Source organism: Sinocyclocheilus grahami, unplaced genomic scaffold (assembly GCF_001515645.1).
Source record: "Sinocyclocheilus grahami isolate Dianchi unplaced genomic scaffold, SAMN03320097.WGS_v1.1 scaffold259.1, whole genome shotgun sequence".
Taxonomy (NCBI): domain Eukaryota; kingdom Metazoa; phylum Chordata; class Actinopteri; order Cypriniformes; family Cyprinidae; genus Sinocyclocheilus; species Sinocyclocheilus grahami.
The window spans coordinates 1,092,050-1,114,463 of NW_015505438.1; the positions used below are offsets into that span (position 1 = coordinate 1,092,050).

Genomic DNA, 22,414 nt, shown 5'->3' on the forward strand with positions numbered 1-22,414 from the left:
TACATAATCTCAGCACTATCGATGGGGTCACTTCTAAAACTTTTCATCAAGAATCTTTTCAAAGAAGCTTATTTGGATGATTCTTGGGGCATTGAAAACAAATTCGTTTTTTTTTTGTTTTGAGAAAGTAGGAGAAAAACAAAAGTTATGGATGCATATTTTCTGAAAATAAACATTTTCCTTCCATGAAAAATGGAACTCAAGTTTAAATGCACATTCTTAAATCAGTACTGGTGACATTAAATAAGACAATAAACTGTTGATGTTTACCGTGCATCGATTAACAAGGTTATAACATGGCATAACATGGTTCAAAACGGACCATTTCAAAGAACTGACAGCCAAATAACACATCATTTTTTAAGGTCAACATAAAGAGCTGTAAAAGCCCATTAAATGCATCTGCCAATGCTTGACATGTCAACTTCTACCCAATTTTACCAGCCCACAACAAGCAAGGCATTTGAACTGCCAGGAATTACTGAAGCTCTAAAATGGTTGTGTAGAGAGAGGCAGTTAAAATGGAACGACATTTCTGCGCTAACCTTGGCGAGTCTTAAACTGCTATGTGACAAGGTTTTTGAAATCATCATGAATTTTGAGTGCCCTTAAAAATCCTTCACACAACTAGTGATAATGGCTTAGATTGGCTTGGACAGAATGAGTCAGACGCAAACACTCACACAAATGCCAAACCTTGCTCCTAACCGAGTAATTAACAGGTACCTACAAATAAAAATAAAAAAATCCAAAACATGAATATTCATTTTGCCCTCAGCATAGCACATTCACACTGCACCTGTCTGGTGAAAAAGCATTTTGAAAACATGTTTTTTAAAGTAAACAATATGGTTATAATAAAAAATGTGACTTTAAAAAATATTGTTGTTAAATTGTATTATTATCTTCAATTTTGTACAGGATATTGCACATGAAAATGTAAAATTAATCATTTTAATTGATGGTTTCAACTATATATTTCAACTATATATATATATATATATATATACTGTATATATATATATATAAGGGATTGGTTACCGGAGAATTGCTGCTTAGCTGCATTGTTGTTCTTGCGGCTATACTGCGGGAGGGATGCTGGGAGATGGAGTTTATATATATATATATATATATATATATATATAGAGTATATATATATATATATATATATATATATATATATATATATATACTGTATATATATATATATAAACACACACACACACACACACACACTGTATATTACTGTGTACACAAATTATTTTACTAAATGAGTGTCCATTAACAATCAATCAACACACACCTGCAGGCAATAGATTTTCTGCGTGAGAAAAAGAGACCAAAAAAAGTAAAAACAAAAAAAATGAAAATCAAGCACACTACCAATATATATATATTTTTTTATACTTTTGCAAGTATTGGTTGTGTGCGGGATTTTCTTTTGTTTATTTACTAAATGAGTGTCAACCATTTAAATTGATTTCCTCTAATTAACAAAAACATACTTGACTGTTTATTATTTACTCTACATGTCTCATACGATTAAGATTTATATGTTATGTGTCCAGCAGCATGTAGAATGAGAACACGTTATAGTGTGAATTACCGTATTGGCCAGAATATAAGACGACCCCCCTTTTTCCAGATGTACCTTTTGGAAAAAGGCTTTTTAAAAACCAAATCTTGTTTTTTTCTCAGTAAAACACATTTTGTCTTCAATTATTTTCATATTGCATATTTTTCCTATTTTAATTTTTGTTTTGAAAGTATGGTAAAAACTGGTAAAATGTACCAACAATCACATTTTAAAAATATACACTTTTTGATATACTATAAAAAAAAAAAAAAAAACTGGTAGCCCATCTGAATTAGGACATTTAGGCTATCCATCTAATAGTAGCCTACCAAAATCTTATTAACAGTAGAAGTTAAATCTTACTGTAGTCTTCAAATCTGGGTACTGTCTTATGTTTTAAAATCACAAAGGGAGTTTGGTCCCATCAGGCTAACGTGACAGTCACGACTCATGCAGCTGTAAGGTTTTCTTTTTCTTTTGTTTTTACTCGCGATCTTTACAACACGCATTACATTACGTATTTCATGGCACACTCGTTTTATGCGTATTTGGCGCCACCTATTGTTGTGGGTGTATTATTGACATGTCAAAGTCTAGATCCTGAATATATTTTGTCTTATATTCGGGTCAATACGGTAATTAATTTTGTTTGCCAATAAACATTTAATTACGGCAATAACATAAAGCAAAGTACTCATAATTTATAATAAATACGACACAGATTCATAACATACTCTCAGTCTTCACCATCGATCTTCTCAAGCAAATATTTAGCTCTTTCTTGTGCTAAATAACACACTCATGTAAATACATACGTACAGATGCACTAAATCAAATATACAACCTATACAACACTCTCAAAAACAAAGATTCTTTAATGGCACCTATGGTTCCATAAAGAACCTTTAAAGGAACACTCCACTATTTTTGAAAATAGGCTCATTTTCCAAATCCCCTAGAGTTAAACAGTTGAGTTTTACCATTTTCGAAACCATTCAGCCGATCTCTGGGTCTGGTGGTAGCATTTTCAGGCGCTGCGTAATATCATTGCAAAAGTTCCTTGATTATTACGCCGGAATGAGAGTATAGTTCCTAGCCATATCGGCCTAGAAAATCGCAACTTTTAATTTTCCGTTGGTTTTAGTGCACGATGTAACTACAAAAGAACCAAGTTTTAAATAGGAAAAATATCGAAACTCTTTGGTCATTTTTGAGCGAGATGCTAATGGTCTAATCAGATTCAATGATCTATGCTAAGCTACAGCTAAAAGTGCTACCGCCAGACCCGGAGATCGGCTGAATGGATTCGAAAACTGTAAAATTCAACTGTTTAACTCTAGGGGAGTTGGAAAATGAGCCTATTTTCAAAAATAGTGGAGTGTTCCTTTAACATCCATAGAACCATTAGATTCCCCAAAAGGTTCTTAAAAGTAGAAAAAGGTTCTTTAGATTTTAAAATGATCTTCACACTAAGAAAAAAATAAGTCATTTAGGAATTGTTCACTAAAAAGTTCTTTGGAAAACCAAAACTGTGAAAACATTTATTTTTAAGAATGAATTATAAATTGCAAAAATCTTCATCTCTTCAAACATGGATTATCAGATCCGCCCATTCCACAGAGAACATTGGGATGTCAAACAGCACATGTCACCACCCAGTAACAGGGTGGAATAATGGATCTCATAACATCAATTCACAAACTGACTGTGCCATTAAATGAAAAAACGTTACCAAAAGCAGTCATGAAGACCTGTAACCTCCACCTGACACGGCATGTATTCCTCACCCAGCGTGTGTTTTTGTACATCTGCTCCCACACAAAGGACAGAATGGGGAAGCTGCGCGGAGTTAAAAGCCCTGATCCGTTCATAGGGACTGAACACCTCAGTTCCCGGCCACAATCCCTGCTGACCGCAGCAGCGCTCTGTTTACCATCGATTAATGCCCTGATAATGCCCACAAAGGCTGGGAGAACGCTGTGACTCGTCCCTCATCTCTCTTTCGCCCGCTTTCATTCTTTCAGCATGGAAGCTCTGTAATGAGATGCCATTCAAGCACAATGCAGCGCTCCCGTAACGCACTCCATCCGCTAAGATCTGGATCTACAGCTTGCCTGTCAGAACCACAGGGATTCTGGGACGAAATACTCACCAGGCATGCTGTCAGGATCCCCGGTCGCCTGGTGATGAAGACGAGGATGAGGAAGGCTGCTCACAGCTCCATTTTGCTACCTCTGCTGCGGCTCGGAGCCACTGGGAACAGCAGACACACACAGCCCCACTCGCAGCGGCTCACACACACACACACACACAATCGCACGGCCCCGCCTCTCTCTTCTCGCTCCGGCCTCCTTGTTTTAACTGTCACACTCTCATAGAGGAGCTGCTGTAAACCCCCCACTCATATTCAAAGTGGGCCACAGACTGTGGGCTGCACCGATCCCTCTCTCTCTCTCTCGTTGTGTTGGCTGGACTGCTGCTGTGTGCAACGGAAGCAGGCTGAACAGTGTGAGCTGGCCCTGCCCCCTTCCCTCTGTGAGCATGTGTGTGTGTGTCTGTGTGGCCTTTGTCCTGTGGCTTTTGTGATATACTGGCCTCTTCCCTGCACTGGGAAAATCTACATCCAAAAGTAAAGACAATATCTCCCAGCATGCATGTTTGCTGGCGGTAAATGGCTGTTTAGAAGCGTGGGTGGGTGTATGTATACCCAGTAAACTTTGACCTGAGTAGTGCATACTTAAAACAAATACAGCATGCTTGGTTATTACACTATTGCTCATACTTAGGGTTAGGGCACAGGTTTTTTGGTCCACAAGCCATTTGTTAGATTTTAAAACTGCGGTGACCCCACACCTACATCTAGTATCTAGAAAAAAGAATGGGATATCATAGACAAATTATGCACTTTTTATTATTTATTATTTTATTATTAGGGATGCGCCGATCCGATATTCATATCGGTTATCGGCTCCGATACTGCCATTTTTTGTCGGATCGGGTATCGGTCAGAGAGGGCTGATCCATATCCGAGATTATGCATATTATTCTGTGTTATTTCGGAAGCCATACGATAGCTTAAAGGGTTACTCCACCCCAAAATGAAAATTTTGTCATTAATCACTTACCCCCATGTCATTCCAAACCCGTAAAAGCTTTGTTCGTCTTCAGAACACAATTTAAGATATTTTGGATGAAAACCGGGAGGCTTGTGACTGTCCCATTGACTGCCAGGTAAATAACACTGTCAAGGTCCAAAAAAGTATGAAAGACATCGTCAGAATAGTCCATCTGCAATCAGTGATTCAACCGTAATGTTATGAAGCGACGAGAATACTTTTTGTACGCGAAGAAAACAAAAATAACGAATTTATTCAACAATTCGTCTCCTCTGTGTCTCTCTGCATCACCGTAGCATATGATATTATATTTACATATTTCACGATTTAGTCAGTTTCATTATTACCAACTCTGTCTTGCTCATGCACCATGAACTATGTGTTTTAAGATGTGCCATGTTACAAAATGCCTTTGGAGGCAAGACACCCCAAATGAATAAGGTAAAAAAAAAAAAACTATTATATATTGTCACGATCTGCTATGGTGCGGGAACACGGAGCAAGGAACGAGGAGACCAAGAGTAAAGAAACCAAGGAATTTATTCATCTTCACGGGGAATCACACGTAGCACTGTAGACACAAACAATACCGGACGCTGGAGCACACACAGGGAACACTATTTATACACACAGGAGGAGGGGATGACGAGACACACCTGGGAGTAATGAAACATAATGGGAAACACCTAGGACAAATCACACACGGGAAAGGAAGGCACATGAGGAGGAAAACCACAAAACACGGAACAGAGTCTGACAGAACGCCCCCCTCTGGAAGGCTTGTCCTCACGCCCCATAACATCCAATGGGGAGGGGAGGGGCACTCTGGAGGTTCCTCAAGACAGACACGGGACAGTGGGCCGCCATGGCGGAGCAGGGGACTCGGGAGGCCATGGCGGAGCTGCCTCCGAGGCCGCTGCCCCAGCCCCCGCCTCGGCCTCTACGGCTGGAGCCATACTAGGGGCTGTATTCGGGGCCTGGAGCCCTCCCTGTGCCTAACGGGGGATCTGGAGCCCTCCCTGGGCTGAACTGGGGATTTGGAGACCTCCTTGGGCGGAACTCAGAAATAGGAGCCCTCCCTGGGCTTAATGGGGGATCTGGAGCCCTCCCTGGGCGGAACTGGGGATCAGGAGCCCTCCCTGGGCTGAACTGGGGATCTGGAGACCTCCCTGGGTGGAACTCAGAAACAGGAGCCCTCCCTGGACTTAATGGGGGATCTGGAGCCCTCCCTGGGCGGAACTGAGGATCAGGAGCCCTCCCTGGGCGGAACGGGGAAACAGGAGCCCTCCCTGGGCTGAACTGGGGATCTGGAGCCCTCCCTGGGCTTAACTGGGGATCAGGATAGCACTTACGTGGTGCTGGCATAGGAGGGTGCTCTGGAGGAGCATGCACAGCAAAGCGCTTTCGAGGAGCTTGAGCCGACACCGGAGCGAGCTCTGGGGCTGGAGCCGACACCGGAGCGAGCTCTGGGGCTGGAGCCGATACCGGAGCGAGCTCTGGGGCTTCATGAATGCATGGCGGGCTTGCCACATTAACGTCCTTCGGGCTTGCCACATTAACGTCCTTCGGGCTTGCCACATTAGCGTCCTTCGGGCTTGCCACATTAGCGTCCTTCGGGCTTGCCACATTAGCGTCCTTCGGGCTTGCCACATTAGCGTCCTTCGGGCTTGCCACATTCACTGCCAGCTGACTTGACTCGGGAACGGCCGGCTGACTTGACTCGGGAACGGCCGGCTTTCTTGACTCGGGAACGGGCAGCGGAGGGGTTCCGGATCGGGATCGGCGACTGCGAGGGTTTCCCCCTCGAGGGAGCTGGTGAGGGCGAGCGGCACGAATGCCCTTGCAAAGACAATGGGGTCTGGGCTCGCCTGAGCCAACGCGATAAACATTAATCGTTCCTCCATTTGGGGACGTGGAGGAACGCACAGGAAAAAAAACAAAACAAAAACTTTCAAAAATTAATTTATTAATCTTCACGGGGAATCACACGTAGCACTGTAGACACAAACAATACCGGATGCTGGAGCACACACAGGGAACACTATTTATACACACAGGAGGAGGGGATGACGAGACACACCTGGGAGCAATGAAACATAATGGGAAACACCTGGGACAAATCACACACGGGAAAGGAAGGCACATGAGGAGGAAAACCACAAAACACGGAACAGAGTCTGACATATATCATCATACTTCCTCCGTTGATTAATTATATTAAGAATTGCGAACCTTTTTGTATTCCTGAAATTATGTGTTTAAATATGCATGAGGCATTATCTAATTAAATATGCATTCATTTGCAAATATTATTGATATGAGTCAAAGTTTATAAAGAGAGGATTTTGGTGATGTATGGTTTGTTAGGATAGGACAATATCTGGACGAGATACGATTATTTGAAATCTGGAACCTGAGGGTGCAAAAAATCCAAATATTGATAAAAATCACCTTTAAAGTTGTCCAAGTTCTTAGCAATGTATATTACTAATAAAAATTAAGTTTTGATATATTTACGATAGGAAATTTACAAAATATCTTCATGGGGCATGATCTTTACATAATATCCTAATGATTTTTGGCATAAAAGAATAATCAATGATTTTGACCTATACAATCTATGACAACTTTCTGAGAGTTTAGCATGGTAATATAGGCTACAGGGCAATGTTGAAGTGTTTGGTATTGGCAGAATAGATCTGTTATGCTGCTGTTGCTGCAGCACAGCAAGTACCGAGACTTGCTACTGCTAATACATCTACAGACATGCTGCTTTGAGCATGGAAGCAATACTGCTGCTGCACATATAACATATATGACCCCATAAATAACATACTTGAATCACCCTATAGCAGATCTATACAGGTGGAGCTGGGGAAGATGAAGGGTTTCTGAAGTGCACTGCAACCACTACAGCAAGCACTAGTCAAGTATTTGAATGTTGAGTGGCAGCTCATTGGCTGCTGTTGTGAAAAGAAACCAATCAGTTGCGTCATGTGAGTAATGATGTGTGCTTAGAAAAGGCCAGCGCCATCTAGAGTTTCATGACAGAACTTTGCATTAAGAACACCCTAGCAAACACATTAAAAAACTCACATTAGCAACAACATAGAAATGCCCTGCCAACCACCCATAACTCCCTAGCATCATGGTGGTAAAAGCAAGAGCAAGCATAGCCATTTTCTTCAAAAAATATAACTAGCTTCTTTTTAAATGTTTTGTTAAAAACATGCTACAACTTGAAATGATTTATTGAATTTGTTGTGAACATGTCCTGGTTTTAATAACCATAAAATAATCATTTATGAGATCATTTCATCAGGCTCAGTGCTCAACCCACACGAATATTGTATTACATAAGAAAATGTAGTTTAAGCCATAATATGATGAACAACAAGAGGAGGAAGAGACCCCGGCCTACAGAACGTCACTTAAAACGATTAGTATGATGAGCTTACAATGGCTGATTGAAGGCATTACTGATCTAGATAAATAAGAAAAAGAAGATTAATGAGCAATATACATATAGTAAAGTCCAATAAAGTACATGTGTGTGTATAAGCATATGTTAATAATATAATAATTATTAGGCTTTATTAGCCCACTGTACATTTGTAAAATGCATAAAGTATGGTATGTACAACTTACATAAAACACAAAGCAAATAGGTAAAAACTGTACACTTAAACGGTTTACAATATCACATCTCACTCATTGTGCTGTAAATGTGTGCTTTGCATAACATGGCATCTGGATTTTAACATATTTCCCATGGAGATACAAAAAAAAAAAAAACAGGCCTATTTTATCATCATCTATAGAGTGTTGAATAGACTGTAACATCTGAATGTCTATTCAGATGTAAAGGTTTGCATCCATTAAACATGTTAATGAATGCAAGTCAATGAATGCATTGTATTATTGCGACTTCAAGGTCTGCTCTTTAGCTGAACATCTCGAGTTTAAGCACCAAAAAAAAAATCCTTTGAGTGGTTCATCAATGTTCTCACTAAGGCTTTAAAAAGCTTCTTGGCTTTTCTGGGTGGAGAAACCAAAGTGGGTTCCATGTCCTTCAGGGCTGAAACAATGAGGTCATGTCTTTGTTACACGCTGGAGACAGAAGTGTGATGTGACAGAATCCTCGAGAGTGGGCGTTGGGCGCTGGCTATAGACACGTTCAGGAATACAATTCATCGGGCGACACAATATCCCAAAGACATGCGGTATAACAGAGGCAGCACGGGAGAGAGAGGAGTTTCCTATCACCAGCTCGGCTCTCCTCCAAACTCAACCTTTAACATAACGTATCGAATGTGTGCGAGTCACTCGGCAGACAAATTAATGACATATGCTCTCGCCATTCTCCACCACGCACAGCTTGCCCCTACAGCAAGCCTGTGATTCATTTTCCAGTGTCATTCTCTCGGCTTTACGTCTGTGTAGGTGTGTGTGTGAGCAAGCCAAGAGCAATTACTTGTCATCTTGCAGCTTCACCTAATGGTCCCACATCTGTCTTATGGAGTTGTGGAAGTCTTTTAATATTCATTCGTATTCCTCAAAAAGGATTCCTCATATATAATCTCCCTGGGGCATTTAAGCAGAATGAAGATTGCAATAACAGGGCCTGACTTCCCGACTGGCCTCTTGGATTATCAACAGAAGGAAAATAATCACGAATGCAACGATGCAGATGTGGCTAGCTGCCTCTCATATCTGTCATGTAGCTGCTCTGCTAACTATCATTATAAATGGTAAAGAAACTCTCAGCAGATCTGCTGAATGTCTGAATGCATGTTATGAGAATAGAAATGGGTAATGACGGTTAAAAATGCATGCAGGACAATTTGAAAGAAAAGTTAAAATTCTGTCATCATTTATTCACCCTCATGCCATTCCAAACCCATGGTTTTCTTCCCTCCTTGGAGAACAAAAGGAGAAATATGACAGAACATGACAACAACACTATAAAAGTGGTGAAAAAGAAGCTTTTAGTGAATATCGACTTAAATTTAGGTCTAGCTGTCCAAAAAAAGAGAGACTTAAGAAGACTTGGACAATAGTGATGTTATGTTTATGTTACTTTGGAGCCCTTTCCCTTTTAAATATAGGGCTGCATGATTTTTTAATTGTGATTGTGATAAAAAACTGTGATTGCAAATTAAAATTAAAAGCTCCAGGTTCGCTTTGCTTGTTTGTAGGAATGCATAACTAGGCCATTTAACTGATTTTAATATACTATAAACAGTAACATTTCTTATTTTGTTTAATAATTGTATTTATTATTATTATTAACAATAATAATAACCAATAATTGATTATTATTATTATTAAATACAATATAAAAAAAAGAAAATCACTGTAAAATAAATCTGCTAAATGTATTATTATATATAAAAATATTATATTATATTATAAGAAAATAATATACATTTATTTTACTGGACAACTGTAAATTACAGTACTAATATTGGTTGCCATAATTTCCATTTTCAGCATTAAACCATTAAGCTTTTTATTCCTTTTTATTCGCTTTTTAAAGCTTTTGTTGACAAAAGCTGGTTTAAAAGGGCTTCTCATAAAAATTTGGAAAGATGGTTGCCATAATTTGCACATTATAAGCAACCTCTAAATTTATGCAGCATTTAGTGTAAAACGTGCCACTCAGAGACAAAGAAAATACTGGATCATGAAATGTTTGTGTGTAAAAAAACACAGTGGCGTGCTTCACTCTGAAACAAGCAGTTTTATTTTGATTAATAAAAGTAGACAATACTTTATTTTGTGTTCCACAGAAGAAACAAATCGTTATAACATTTCTCTGTTTCTAAACTATTCCATCATTAAATCTCAGGCTGTAGCAGAACACACGAAGTCCCTTCACTCGGGTAGCTCAGTCGGCGACCTCTAACATTCCCCTCAGTGTTGTTAACATTCTCCTCCTGTCTCTTCCGGCTCCATTAGCTACAACTACAGACCACTGAACACACGCAGAACCATAAAACCACCCCCCTATTTCCCTTTTCACAATTTGTTGCCTTACAGGCTGGAATTATGACGCATCATATTGACCTAGTTTTCCAGTAACTATGCTACCAACCCGCCAGGACAACATAACTGCAAAACGTGTTAATTATGGAGGTGCTGGATGTCACGGTTGCCTCAGAGCCTGCTCTCGCAAAGGGTCACGCGGTATCAGTCAATTCGAAACGCCGCACTCGCCGTGACAGCTCGAACGTGACCTCAAAATGTACACACACTGATGATGTGCATTCATTAATGTGTATGTAACGAGAGAAAAGCGCAATGGCTTATTTAATTTGTATTTAATATTTATCTTTGTTACTATGGCAACTCTAAGATTAGCTTTTGTACCCAGCGACTGACTGCTTTCATAACTGGTGCAATTTCGTCTGCAATTTCCCTCTATAGACTGCAAGTTGTTGGCACAAATTATCTTGTCATTAAATGATGATGATTGCGAAGATGTTTTGAGGGACAACAACACAAAATTGCATATACACTCTACACGGTAGTGTGCATCTCAATAAGACCTTATAATAAACAAAGTGTCATGAATGAAAGCCTAACTCGCAAGGGTATAAGAAACTGTTTAAAATGCAAAAGAAAGCTGTGACAAAGGAGACAAAAAACCTATCTGAGAGTCTCAACGAGAGTGAACCGCACTAAGCCCTGTGAAGAAATGCCAATTTTGTTTGTGTCTACATGTGTGGCCATTTAAAAAACTGAAGTGGCGTAGGTAGAATATAAAAACCACTGCAGTGGTCACGCAGAACTGCTGCTTGAAAGATTACTGCGTATTATAGCAAAGGCTTATCTGATAATTTGATTTGTCATTGATCCTTGAACTCCAGTGAATCTGCCAGACACAGTTACACACTTACGTAGGCCCGTTTCACACAGCTATTGTAACTGGCGCGTTATAGACATTAAGCACAACTGCAAGTTTGTGTTGTGCTTTGTGGTTCTGTTGCGTCTAAAGTCTAAACTGAAATAACATTAATATTGAATATTTACCTCTAATAATGGCCCTAAATTATAAAATGGTTATCAGAAGTGAGGAACTGATAATTATGCTAAAACTTGATTGTAACAAAAATCCCTTCACATGAAAAAGGCAATCAAATTTACATCCAAATAGGAATTAATTTGCATAGATGTGTAGCTATCAAAGTATTCCCCTACAATTTGAAAAAAAAAATGTATATAATAGTTTGCTTAAATTATTTTAATAGCCTCATAGCTAAATTAGATTAAATATTAAAAATCAATTCGAGAAATAAGCCTAAACAGGACTTTTAGCTATGTAGCTATGCTTCTGCCACGTTATCAAATTTACATCCAATTAGTAATCAACTTGCACAGAAATGTGTAAATATTAAAGTATTCACCTATGTTTGAAAAAAATACACACATTATTTTTTCAATTACTTATATATTTTTTAAATGTTTTGTTCACACACACACACACACACACACACACACACACACACACACATACACACACACACACACAAGGAAAATATACTGGCAATTTTCAGTAATTTTCAGTAATTTTACAGACATTTCCATTAACTCTAAAACACAAAGCTATGAAGTGCAAAATTCAAAATCCACGTACAGTAAAACACCTGTAAATAACAAATACAGAATATCTCTTATTATTAATACAGTACATTGTGCCCTATTTTTACTGATTTATTTTTTTACAGTGTTTCCTTGATTATTTTTTTAAGAGCTTCATAGTGAAATTAAATAAAATAAAAAGAATCAGTAAGAGAACAGAGAATAATATCTATAGTTTATGTGCTTAGTTTGAATTCTGTAACCTGTTAATATGGGCACCGAAATTAACATGTGCAGCTTAAATAAGTTGTATAAACCAGTTTTAGTGTGCACAACTCTATAACTAGATATTTATATTCAACTGCTCATTTACTCCCTGAAGTTTTCGTCAGAAAAGTAGAAAATCTACCAACTTTCAATTTCTGGCTCACATGGGTTTGTTTTTGGTCTGCCTTTATATGGTCTGCCATACCTTGTGTAATATATTCCAGGCAATTATGAAGCATGAGTGATCTGTATGGTACAGATGTTTGGAAAATTCCAGAAGCTGACGAGACTGACGGGGCGGGATCTGCGGGACGCTGACAGGCCGCGAGTGACGGCGTTGTAATGACTGGCCTCATTTAGACCACCGTACAATGCACAGAAAAATCAGGTGACAGAAATGACAGCATAAAATAAAGCTGTTCCTCTCTCTGCTATCCTCCTGGATCTGAGTGTGAATTAGAAGGACATCTCTTCCTAGAGTAAATCAATTTGCTCAGGTCATGGTCATTGCAAAAAGCCCCATTAATAGAGCTAAACAGCATTCCCTGCTGTCAAAACGAGAGTGCAAAGTTAAGCCATCTTTTAAAATGTAAATTGCAATCCATCTATTCAGTTTTATCCTCAATTGCACCATCACTCTTTTGCAAACTCTGTTTTGTATAAAGCAGTGCAAGAAATAGCACAACATCTGAAGGTTATCACATTATTCTGCAATTCCTAATTGAATTCACTACTTTTGTTGGCTCAATCCAAAAGTTTGCTTTCACTGTTTCTGTCTCACAATTTAGATAGTGAACAAATTGCTGGTTGAATGGCTCTGAAATACATATATGTTGCATAGGCATTGTATATAAAACGCATTGCTTTAGTTTGCTTTAATTTGATGATGTAACTTCTTTAAAATAATTAAAAGAATGTTCCAGCTTCAAACTATAAGCTTAATTCACAGCATCTCTGCTATGCTGTTATTTATTAATGACATTATTCAGATCTGTCCCTCAGCTTGTAAAAAAGAATGTCTTTGCAGAAAATGAAAGTCTATGGAGCAAGACGGAGTTTAAAAGCAGAAATATGAAGCTCATATTTTTCTTAATGCACCCCTATAAATTCTTATATAGAAAAGTATGTGATTTGAGCTGTAAAGTTTCTAAATGATCTTTTAGCTATGTGCTACTGACAAAGGAACTCAAAGATTGCATTTAACTTTACACACAGATCCACTAAGTAGTTAAATTAAAAAGCCCAAAAATCTAAAACAAAAAGTCTTAAAGTCTCACATACAGCTTGCATTTGGTCTGATTCAAAGGAGTCATATGTGAAACAGACAAAACTTAATGAATCCATTTGAATGCATGGCTCATAAGAGTCATTTGTTTGTGAACCGGACTACACTTAATTTCTGCATGTGTTTGATTTGCTAAAAAGAATGACTCATAAGAGTAATTTGTTCGTGTTCGTTCATGTCATCTATACTGTTGAAACTGCATGCAAACACACATATTTTAATGTTTGTCCTGGTCTAATGCCAGTGATGAGTCGAAATGATTTCCTAAGATAATCAACAGCATGTCAGAGATACTGTCAATACAGCTTAACTTGAATTGACTTCAGAACCTTGCTTTAACAATACCCGAGCATTTCTTTTTATACTGTGTTGAATTTAAATTCAGAAGCCATTCAGCTGGAAGTTGTTTTATCAAGAAGATTATTCTGTCCTTTGGCTCAAGCATTACTTCACATCATAACAATGGGATTCAGTGATTCCTCCTAATAAAGATCTGTGGGATAGAGAGGTCACCGTCCTTGTCCGTGAAGATGTCAAACACAGCCCTGCTTACAAGAATTTCATTACTATACATCATCCACAGGCCTGATCTATAATGTACCATGTCGAGCATTCAAAATGAGAGCGAAATGAAGACAAGGAGGGAAATGTTGCCAAAAAAGAGTGTCATTGAACCGCTGGGTCAAAAAGAAAGCTTTATGTAACACTGTATTGATGGTAATGCATTGTTATCAAGGCCTTTGGTGTAATAAAACAATTTCCTTGAATATTTAGTGATATAAATTACAGAGATAAATGTATATATCCATTTTAAATAATTTTAAAATAAACCACTAAAAATGTAGGTTAGGCACTATAAATGTACTGTATCTGAAAATTAATTTTGAGATTTGCTAAAGCTGAAGATAGGTCATCAATACTGACCAATTCAGTAAAGAAAAAAAAACTGTTCCTGTTCTGAACTGTTCCTTTACCGATGAAACCCGCTGATCTCCTAATGAAACAATGTTATAAACTGTTATATGAAAGGCAGTACTGGATTCAATAGCACTAAATGTTGGAGATTTCAAAAAGTTAAGAGAAAGAAAATGGAAGCTCAATTGTGGACGTGATCATAAAAAATCTTGAGAAAGAGATGCAGCTGGTAAGACTACCATTAACAAAACATGCACAGTCCTTAGAAACCGCAGAATATGTAACAGGTTTTATGACCACATAAAAACTACATGAAGCGCTAAGCATCAATTTCCATAGGATTACCATGGTAAATAAGCCGCAAAGCTTTGCCATTAAATGCAGACCTTGAGAGATAAAACCGTTGTTTCATGAAAAGAAAGGAAAAATATATCCTTCAATAACCACTGAAAGTCCTTGGCCAATCATAGAAATGCTCTGAATGTACATGACAGTCATATTCATAGCTGATATTTGAGGTTGCCAGGGGTCAAAAGCAGAAATATGGTGCAGGTTTTAGTGGGGTAGAGACTGCAGAAACTAATAAAAAAAAAATAGGTGGGGGGATAGAAAGCCTGTCAGACAGATGGAGTACCGTGGAGGAAGACAGGGTGAGATGGAGACAAAACCAGAGGGATAGACAGACTGAAGGAAGCGAGGACGTGCTGCTCTGCCGTGGGTGTCTCTTTGTGAGGAATGCAGGTTTGAATTTAATGAGGCTAATCCATTATGGGCAGACCGCCACAGCCCTCACATCACACATGTCTTCAAACCAAACCTAACCACCATCCCTTACCCACTCACTGCACCCCTCCCCCATCTCCTGGGACACCACATACTGGGGGACAGTGGTTTCCAGTGTGCCTTTAATCAATATCAGTCAATAGTGACAACTTGCACATGTATTATTTAAGAGGTTGTTTTTTTATAAAGAGGTGCACAAGTTCCCTTACAAAGACGAACGGGAGATCAGGGAGTGTTGTCACAATTCTCCAAACTAACATTTTAATATCATTATATTTTTGCATCAAATGTTGTAATTTTATACAATTATGAATATAAAACAATAATATAATATTTTTTGATATAATAATAGTTGAATATAATAACTTAATAGTCTACACTTGACCCTTTAACACTAACACTCTCTATTCTATTTCTATTCTGTCTACTTGTTTTCTTTTATTTATTATATAAAAAACTTGACCCTCTCTAACACTAATATTCTCTATTCTATACTATCTACTTATTTTTTTATAAAAAAATCTTGACCCTCTAACACTACACTAGCATTCTATTTCTGTTCTATCTACTTTTCTTTTTATTAAAAAACTTGACCCTCTAACACTAACAATCTCTATTCTATTTCTATTCTATCTACTTGTTGTTGTTTTTTTAACTTGACCCTCTAACACTAGCATTCTCTATTCTATTTCTATTCAATCTACTTGTTTTCTTTTTTTTAAACTTCACCCTCTAACACTAGCATTCTCTATATTATTTCTATTCTATCTACTTGTTTTCTTTTTTTAACTTGACCACTTAACACAGCACTCTCTATTCTATTTCTATTCTATCTACTTGTTTTCTTTCTATTTAAAAATACTTGACCCTTTAACACTAGCATTCTCTATTCTATTTCTATCATATATACTTGTTTTCTTTTTATTTAAAAACTTGACCCTCTAACACTAACAATCTCTATTCTATTTCTATTCGATCTACTTGTTTTCTTTTTTTAAACTTCACCCTCTAACACTAGCATTCTCTATATTATTTCTATTCTATCTACTTGTTTTCTTTTTCTTTTTTAACTTGACCCTCTAACACCAGCACTCTCTATTCTATTTCTATTCTATCTACTTGTTTTCTTTCTATTTAAAAATACTTGACCCTTTAACACTAGCATTCTCTATTCTATTTCTATCATATATACTTGTTTTCTTTTTATTTAAAAACGTGACCCTCTAACACTGGCATTCTCTATTATATTTCTATTCAATCTACTTGCTTTCTTTTTATTAAAAAAACTTGACCATGTAACATTATCATTCCCTATTCTATTTCTATTCTATCTACTTGTTTAATTTTTATTTATTATAAAAAAATAACTTGACCCACTAACTCTAGCTCTCTCTATTCTATTTCTATTCTATCTACATTTCATTTTTAAATTTATTATTTAAAAAAAAACATGCTATGTGTACTGCATTCGACTAACCAGAACTTGTCACGGCCCTAGCATATTGTTGCTCTTTTGTTATTTTGATTGCTTCTCATTTGTTTTACCATTAAATTCAGCTGAAAAAAACGAATAACAGGTTATTGAATGGGTTTAGGGTGCACACTACAACACTGGCACGCCCTGGGCAAGCATGTCTCTTGGTATTAGCGGAGTGCAGTAAGGCCATGCATTCTCTCTATTACACGACTTCCAGGCTTGTAATTAAGTGGGACATAGCAAAACAGCCGGCAGCATGAAGGGAGGCTGACCTGGAAACCACGCTGTGTCCAACGGATGATGCAAAACACAAACAAACAAAAAAACACGAGAACATGATGTTTCAGTAATTAGTTTCAAGCAGCATGTCTTTAGATTAAAAACAATGGATTATGCAGCAATAACTCTAATAAATGTACAGAAGTGTAAGCCAGAGGTGAAGAAGATGGCCTTTGCCGAATGAAAACATGCTTTGAATAGCCCTATCCATCACCCTGCTGAGACGACGCCACCTCCTTTATTTCTCGTTCAATTACATGAGGATGAAGAGACCTCACTGCCGTTATTGTTCAGATAATGGTTGTTGGGAAAAAGAGGTCAAATCAATAGTTATAGCCCAATGTCCTTTTCAAAGGCTGCAATGTATAGGGATCTCCTAAAGCTGAATGTCATGTTAAAGTTTTTCTTTTAGTATGAGTTCTCCACTTGGACTTGAAGTGAAAATATCATACATTATATGATTTATAATTACGTAATGCATTAAAGTGGTTATGTCACAATTTGATTAATATATTTTCATAGTTGAATATACAGTACATTGAGTACTGATCTGTTAAACAATGCCATTCAAAGTTTGGAACAAGATTTTTCTCATCTTTTTGAAGGGTCTAATGATCGCCAAGGCTGCATATATTTGATCAACAACACAGTAAATACAAAAATATTGTAAAATAATTTAAAATAACTCTTTTGTATCTGAGTAAAATGTTAATAAAATTTCAAATGTAATTCTAAGTTGAATTTCAGCAGACATTTCTCCAGTCTTTAGTGTCACATGATCCTTTAGATGTTTCCTTATTTCCTTATTATTATCAATACTGAAAACTTTTTTTAAAGATTTATTTTAAGAATAGAAAGTTCAAAAGAACAGCATTTATATAAAACAATTAAAAAAAACATTTAATGCATTTGTTATGCTTTTTTTTTTTTGCTGAATATAAGCAAAGAAAACAATCTCACAGTCATTTTTTTATGTGTCATACATTATTTATATAATTCACCTGGTGACACTAGTGGCGCATACATTACATACTTTACCTTATGTTAAGTAACTTATTATATAAGTTATTATAAAGTACTCCCCAAAATAATTAACTACATTTATGCCCTTCCGCTATAAAAGCAAATCAACTTGCCTTTCATATGACTTCCAGTTCATATGTTAATTCTATCAATAAAAATCCTTTGCAGTGGCCAGTTAGAAGCTTTAAAAGCTTATTCTTCACCCAAAAAAAGAACACCAGATATCTAAATGAAAGCTTTTATAGAGTTAAAAGGTAAAGAGGGAAAATAACAGAGTCCATAAAGGATGAAACCACAGATTCCACATACACTGATGCTGGCCATCAGTGCAGAACAGATCAACACTGCTCAAGACAGAGTCCTCTACAAGCAGAACGAGACTAAAAATCCAACGTAACAACTGAATCCAATATCATGCCATTTTACCAACCTAAGGCTTAATCTGTGAAAACAGATCATTAAGCAGATCAACTCTGTCATTTTTGATCCACTATCAACAATATAAAAAATAATCCAAAAACTCTAAGAAACCCCTTAAGCCCCACTCCTCTCTGTTATTGGTCACATCAAACGGCAGTCCTTCCCCAAACTCACACTATTGGTCGATACCTTAAATAAATCAATGACAGCTTTGATGTTTATAGTCAACATATAGTATGCACACTTATAGCCCAAAGTATTCCATCATGGAAAAATTATGCAAATTTATTGAGAAAAAAAAATACAAATATATATATATATATATATATATATATATATATATATATATATATAAAGAGTTCTACAAAAACAAAATCAAAGTCAACATGAAATGGAATCTGCAGAGCGATTTTACTTTTTTAATTGAGACTCAAAAAGATTGTCCAAAAAGAAAGAAAAAGAGAAAATTGTTTACTAAAAATAATTAAGACTAAAAAAAATTATTTGGAATAATGTGAATGATTTGTGCACAAAAAGACGAGGAAAGCAAATTAAAACTGAAAGCAAAGAAAATTTATCTAATTTAATTAATTATTAGGCTGAGATGGTAGAAAATACTGCAGAGGTGACAAACCCTGTCTGAACTATGCAACACTGACTTTGCAACCGTCAGGTCCAGGCAGGCTGAACAGGCACGTCTGGAGGAAATGACCCTTAACTTACTGTGACTGGCAGAACCCAGTCAGGTACAGAGGCTGCCACAGCATCCGTAAAGCAGTATGTGTGTGTCACATCCAACTCACACACCTTGGTGCCGTGAAGCTGATGCTCTCCCTCCCAGGATAATATGCTGCTCTAATGAGGCATAAAATCTCCGGACAAGCAAGGCCATTTTTGCCTGCTAACACCACAGCAACACAGAAGCATAAGGCTGATGGTGAGCTGTGGAGAAATTTTTGGTGTGGTTGCTATGATATCCGCAGTCCTGTAGAGTGACTCAACAAATTCCCATGTAAGAGACGGTGCTCTTGAGATTCTCTTTTGGGTGAATGAGAATACTTTCCCACACAAATGGAGAATTAAGGAAGTCGAGGCGCATTTTAGATCAATATAGATATAGTTCACTCAGAAATGAACATTCTGGGAAATGAACATCTTATCATTTCAAACCTGTAAGAGATTCTTTCTTCTGTAGAAGTCACATTTTTGCAGAATAGTCTTTTTTAATGCAATAAAAGTAAATGGAACCATAAATGCCCCATAAAAGTACCACAAAAGTGTCTAATGACTAATGGCACCACATTTGATTTCAATGCAACAACGAAGTGGAAAATTATCAACCAAGAGCGGCGTAAATTTCACAGAGCTATCGCATGGCTTCAGAAGGTGTAATATAGCTGCATGAGTCATATGGAATTTTTAATAATACTTTTATGGTACTTTTCTGTCAGTTTTTGGCACTTAACAAGCCTAGTCCCCGTTTACTTTTTATTACATGGAAAAGAGCAGCCAGGATGTCCACCATAAGGGTTTGGAATGAGATGAGGATGAGTAGGCTAAATAATAAATGAAATGTTTGCCATTTTGACACATTTGTTGAAAGGTACAGCAGGGTGATGACAGGAAATAATGGTTTGACTAACAGAAGCCGAATTCAAACTCACATCGCTAACCGTCAAGTCAAAGATTAACAGAGGTTGCTCTTTTATAGCTCAAATCTCAGTTATGCTTAATTTAACTACCAACTTTCTCTCAGAAGATTCTCCTAAAGTTTCCTAATGGATAAATGAAAAAAAAATTTGACAATTGTTGACATACAATAAGAGTAGGCCTATAAAGCAATACATGTGAATTGAATGCCTTGAGAATCTGCTTTGAAATCTGAACATAGTTTTAGATCTCAAACTAGGGCAAACAAATGCAAAAAATCACGAAAAAGAATCTGAGAAGCACTGAGTCCTCAGCAAGCCTCCATTTGTGGTTAATTTAACCTATTTTCACAAGGAAAAAAATGTTTGGGTTTGTAAAGAAGTGAGGTTGACAGATATTGCTTAGATTTCCACAGTGGCAAAGTTAGTGGCCAGTCCTCCTGAATAACACCTACTCAAATGCAGTCGCAATTTTATCTAAACTCTCTGTTCGCTTCTGTGTGCATTCCTACAAGCTCGTATACAAGCAGCGCACACTGACCTGAGACTGGGACATAAACTGCTGCGTGTAGGTCACTGTACTCAAGTCACATCAAAACAACATATGGACCCAGCATCCCGGAGCCAGATATTTCTTCTCTTGACAACCTGAACGGCACGCAGGGAGCCGAATATTTCACAAGCATCTCTCGCAATTTAGACTGAGGCCAGACCATTTATCCTGTGAGTAATCCAATTCATTCCTCACTCTGTGATCCCTGTTCATTGGGGAGAAGGATGACTCAGACATTTTAGCACTACAATAAGTGACTCTAAACAATCCTAATAGAGATGAATAGAGAAGCAAAACGTTCGGAGAATTACGTGATGAATGTTGTAGGAGATACAGAAAGCTGTGAATCGAGGCATTATGCTGTGTAAAACTGACAAGGGGAGATCTGTTGATCAACTTGATGGCACAAAATCTACATTTTTATGCACTTTACAATCACGTAGTGATGTACTGTAAATGGCACATCATAAAGGACGTGATGACAGCTGTCAATATAATGGTGGATTCAGGTGTTTGATGAATAAAAAACAATAAGGCAACAAACAGGAATCTGTTAGATACTATAAACTGCAATGCAAACCTAAACGGTTCCACCTTACCTATCATTCTCCGTGCTCTTGAAGCCCGGTAAGATGTTCCTGAAGCTGCTGTGGCGGTCGAGCTTTGGCTGGCTTTTGGTGCGTTTGATGGAACCCTTCAGTCTGCGGCTCAGGAAGCCCTGGACAGGAAGTCAGAGGAAAGGACTGGATTACACTCAGAGATTCATCAAGCACTGGAGCAGCTGCATGTGAAAACCGGCGCTTGGCTTTTTCCCTTCTACTTGTTCTTTCCTCTCATCCATAGCGTTTGGTTGCGCCGTGCATAGCTGCGTGATTGGTGCGGCACACACATCTGCTCGCAGTGCTGGGCTGAGGAGCTTCACTGATGTGATACTCCCCTCAAAGCCGCTGTTACTATGGAAACTGTTTGCTGGCATGGAAAGGGGCTGGGGGGGGGGAGAGAGATACTGGTGCACTGCAAGTTCATAGGGGAGAGCTGAGCTGGTGCTTTTCAGACAGTCTACAGATTAGGACAAGATTAAAAGGACTTGAATTATTCCTGAAAATCCAAAGTCTGTCTGAGTGGAATGCTTGAAACACTGAGAAGGGAAAATTTCTCTCATTTCTCAGGCATGTAGATGCAATTAATGGGTGGGAAATGTGAATCGAGGCCTCATGCATGAAGTGAATGAATGGCTGATTGACCTTAATAAGCCACTTAGTGCCTGTTGTTGCACAACAACCGATTAAGGGGCTAACAGGAACAAACAAAGTCACAAAGAATGGCACAAATTCTGCTGAAAGGAATAGTATAGTTAGTATAGTATAGCTACTAAGGGTATACATGACACCTTCCGAATTTTGAGTAATATATATATATATATATATATATATATATATATATATATATATATATATATATATATATATACAGTATATACACAGTAT

General features: G+C 37.6%; 1 protein-coding gene across 1 annotated transcript in view; it reads right to left on the reverse strand.

Moving 5' to 3' along the window:
- The window catches only part of LOC107599025 (disabled homolog 2-interacting protein-like), an 82,920-nt gene that overhangs the window by 46,012 nt on the left and 14,494 nt on the right, over window positions 1-22,414 (reverse strand). Inside the window, exon 3 of the mRNA XM_016290514.1 lies at window positions 21,527-21,645. Coding sequence (XP_016146000.1) covers window positions 21,527-21,645 — 119 coding nt within the window. The remainder of the gene's footprint in view (window positions 1-21,526; window positions 21,646-22,414) is intronic.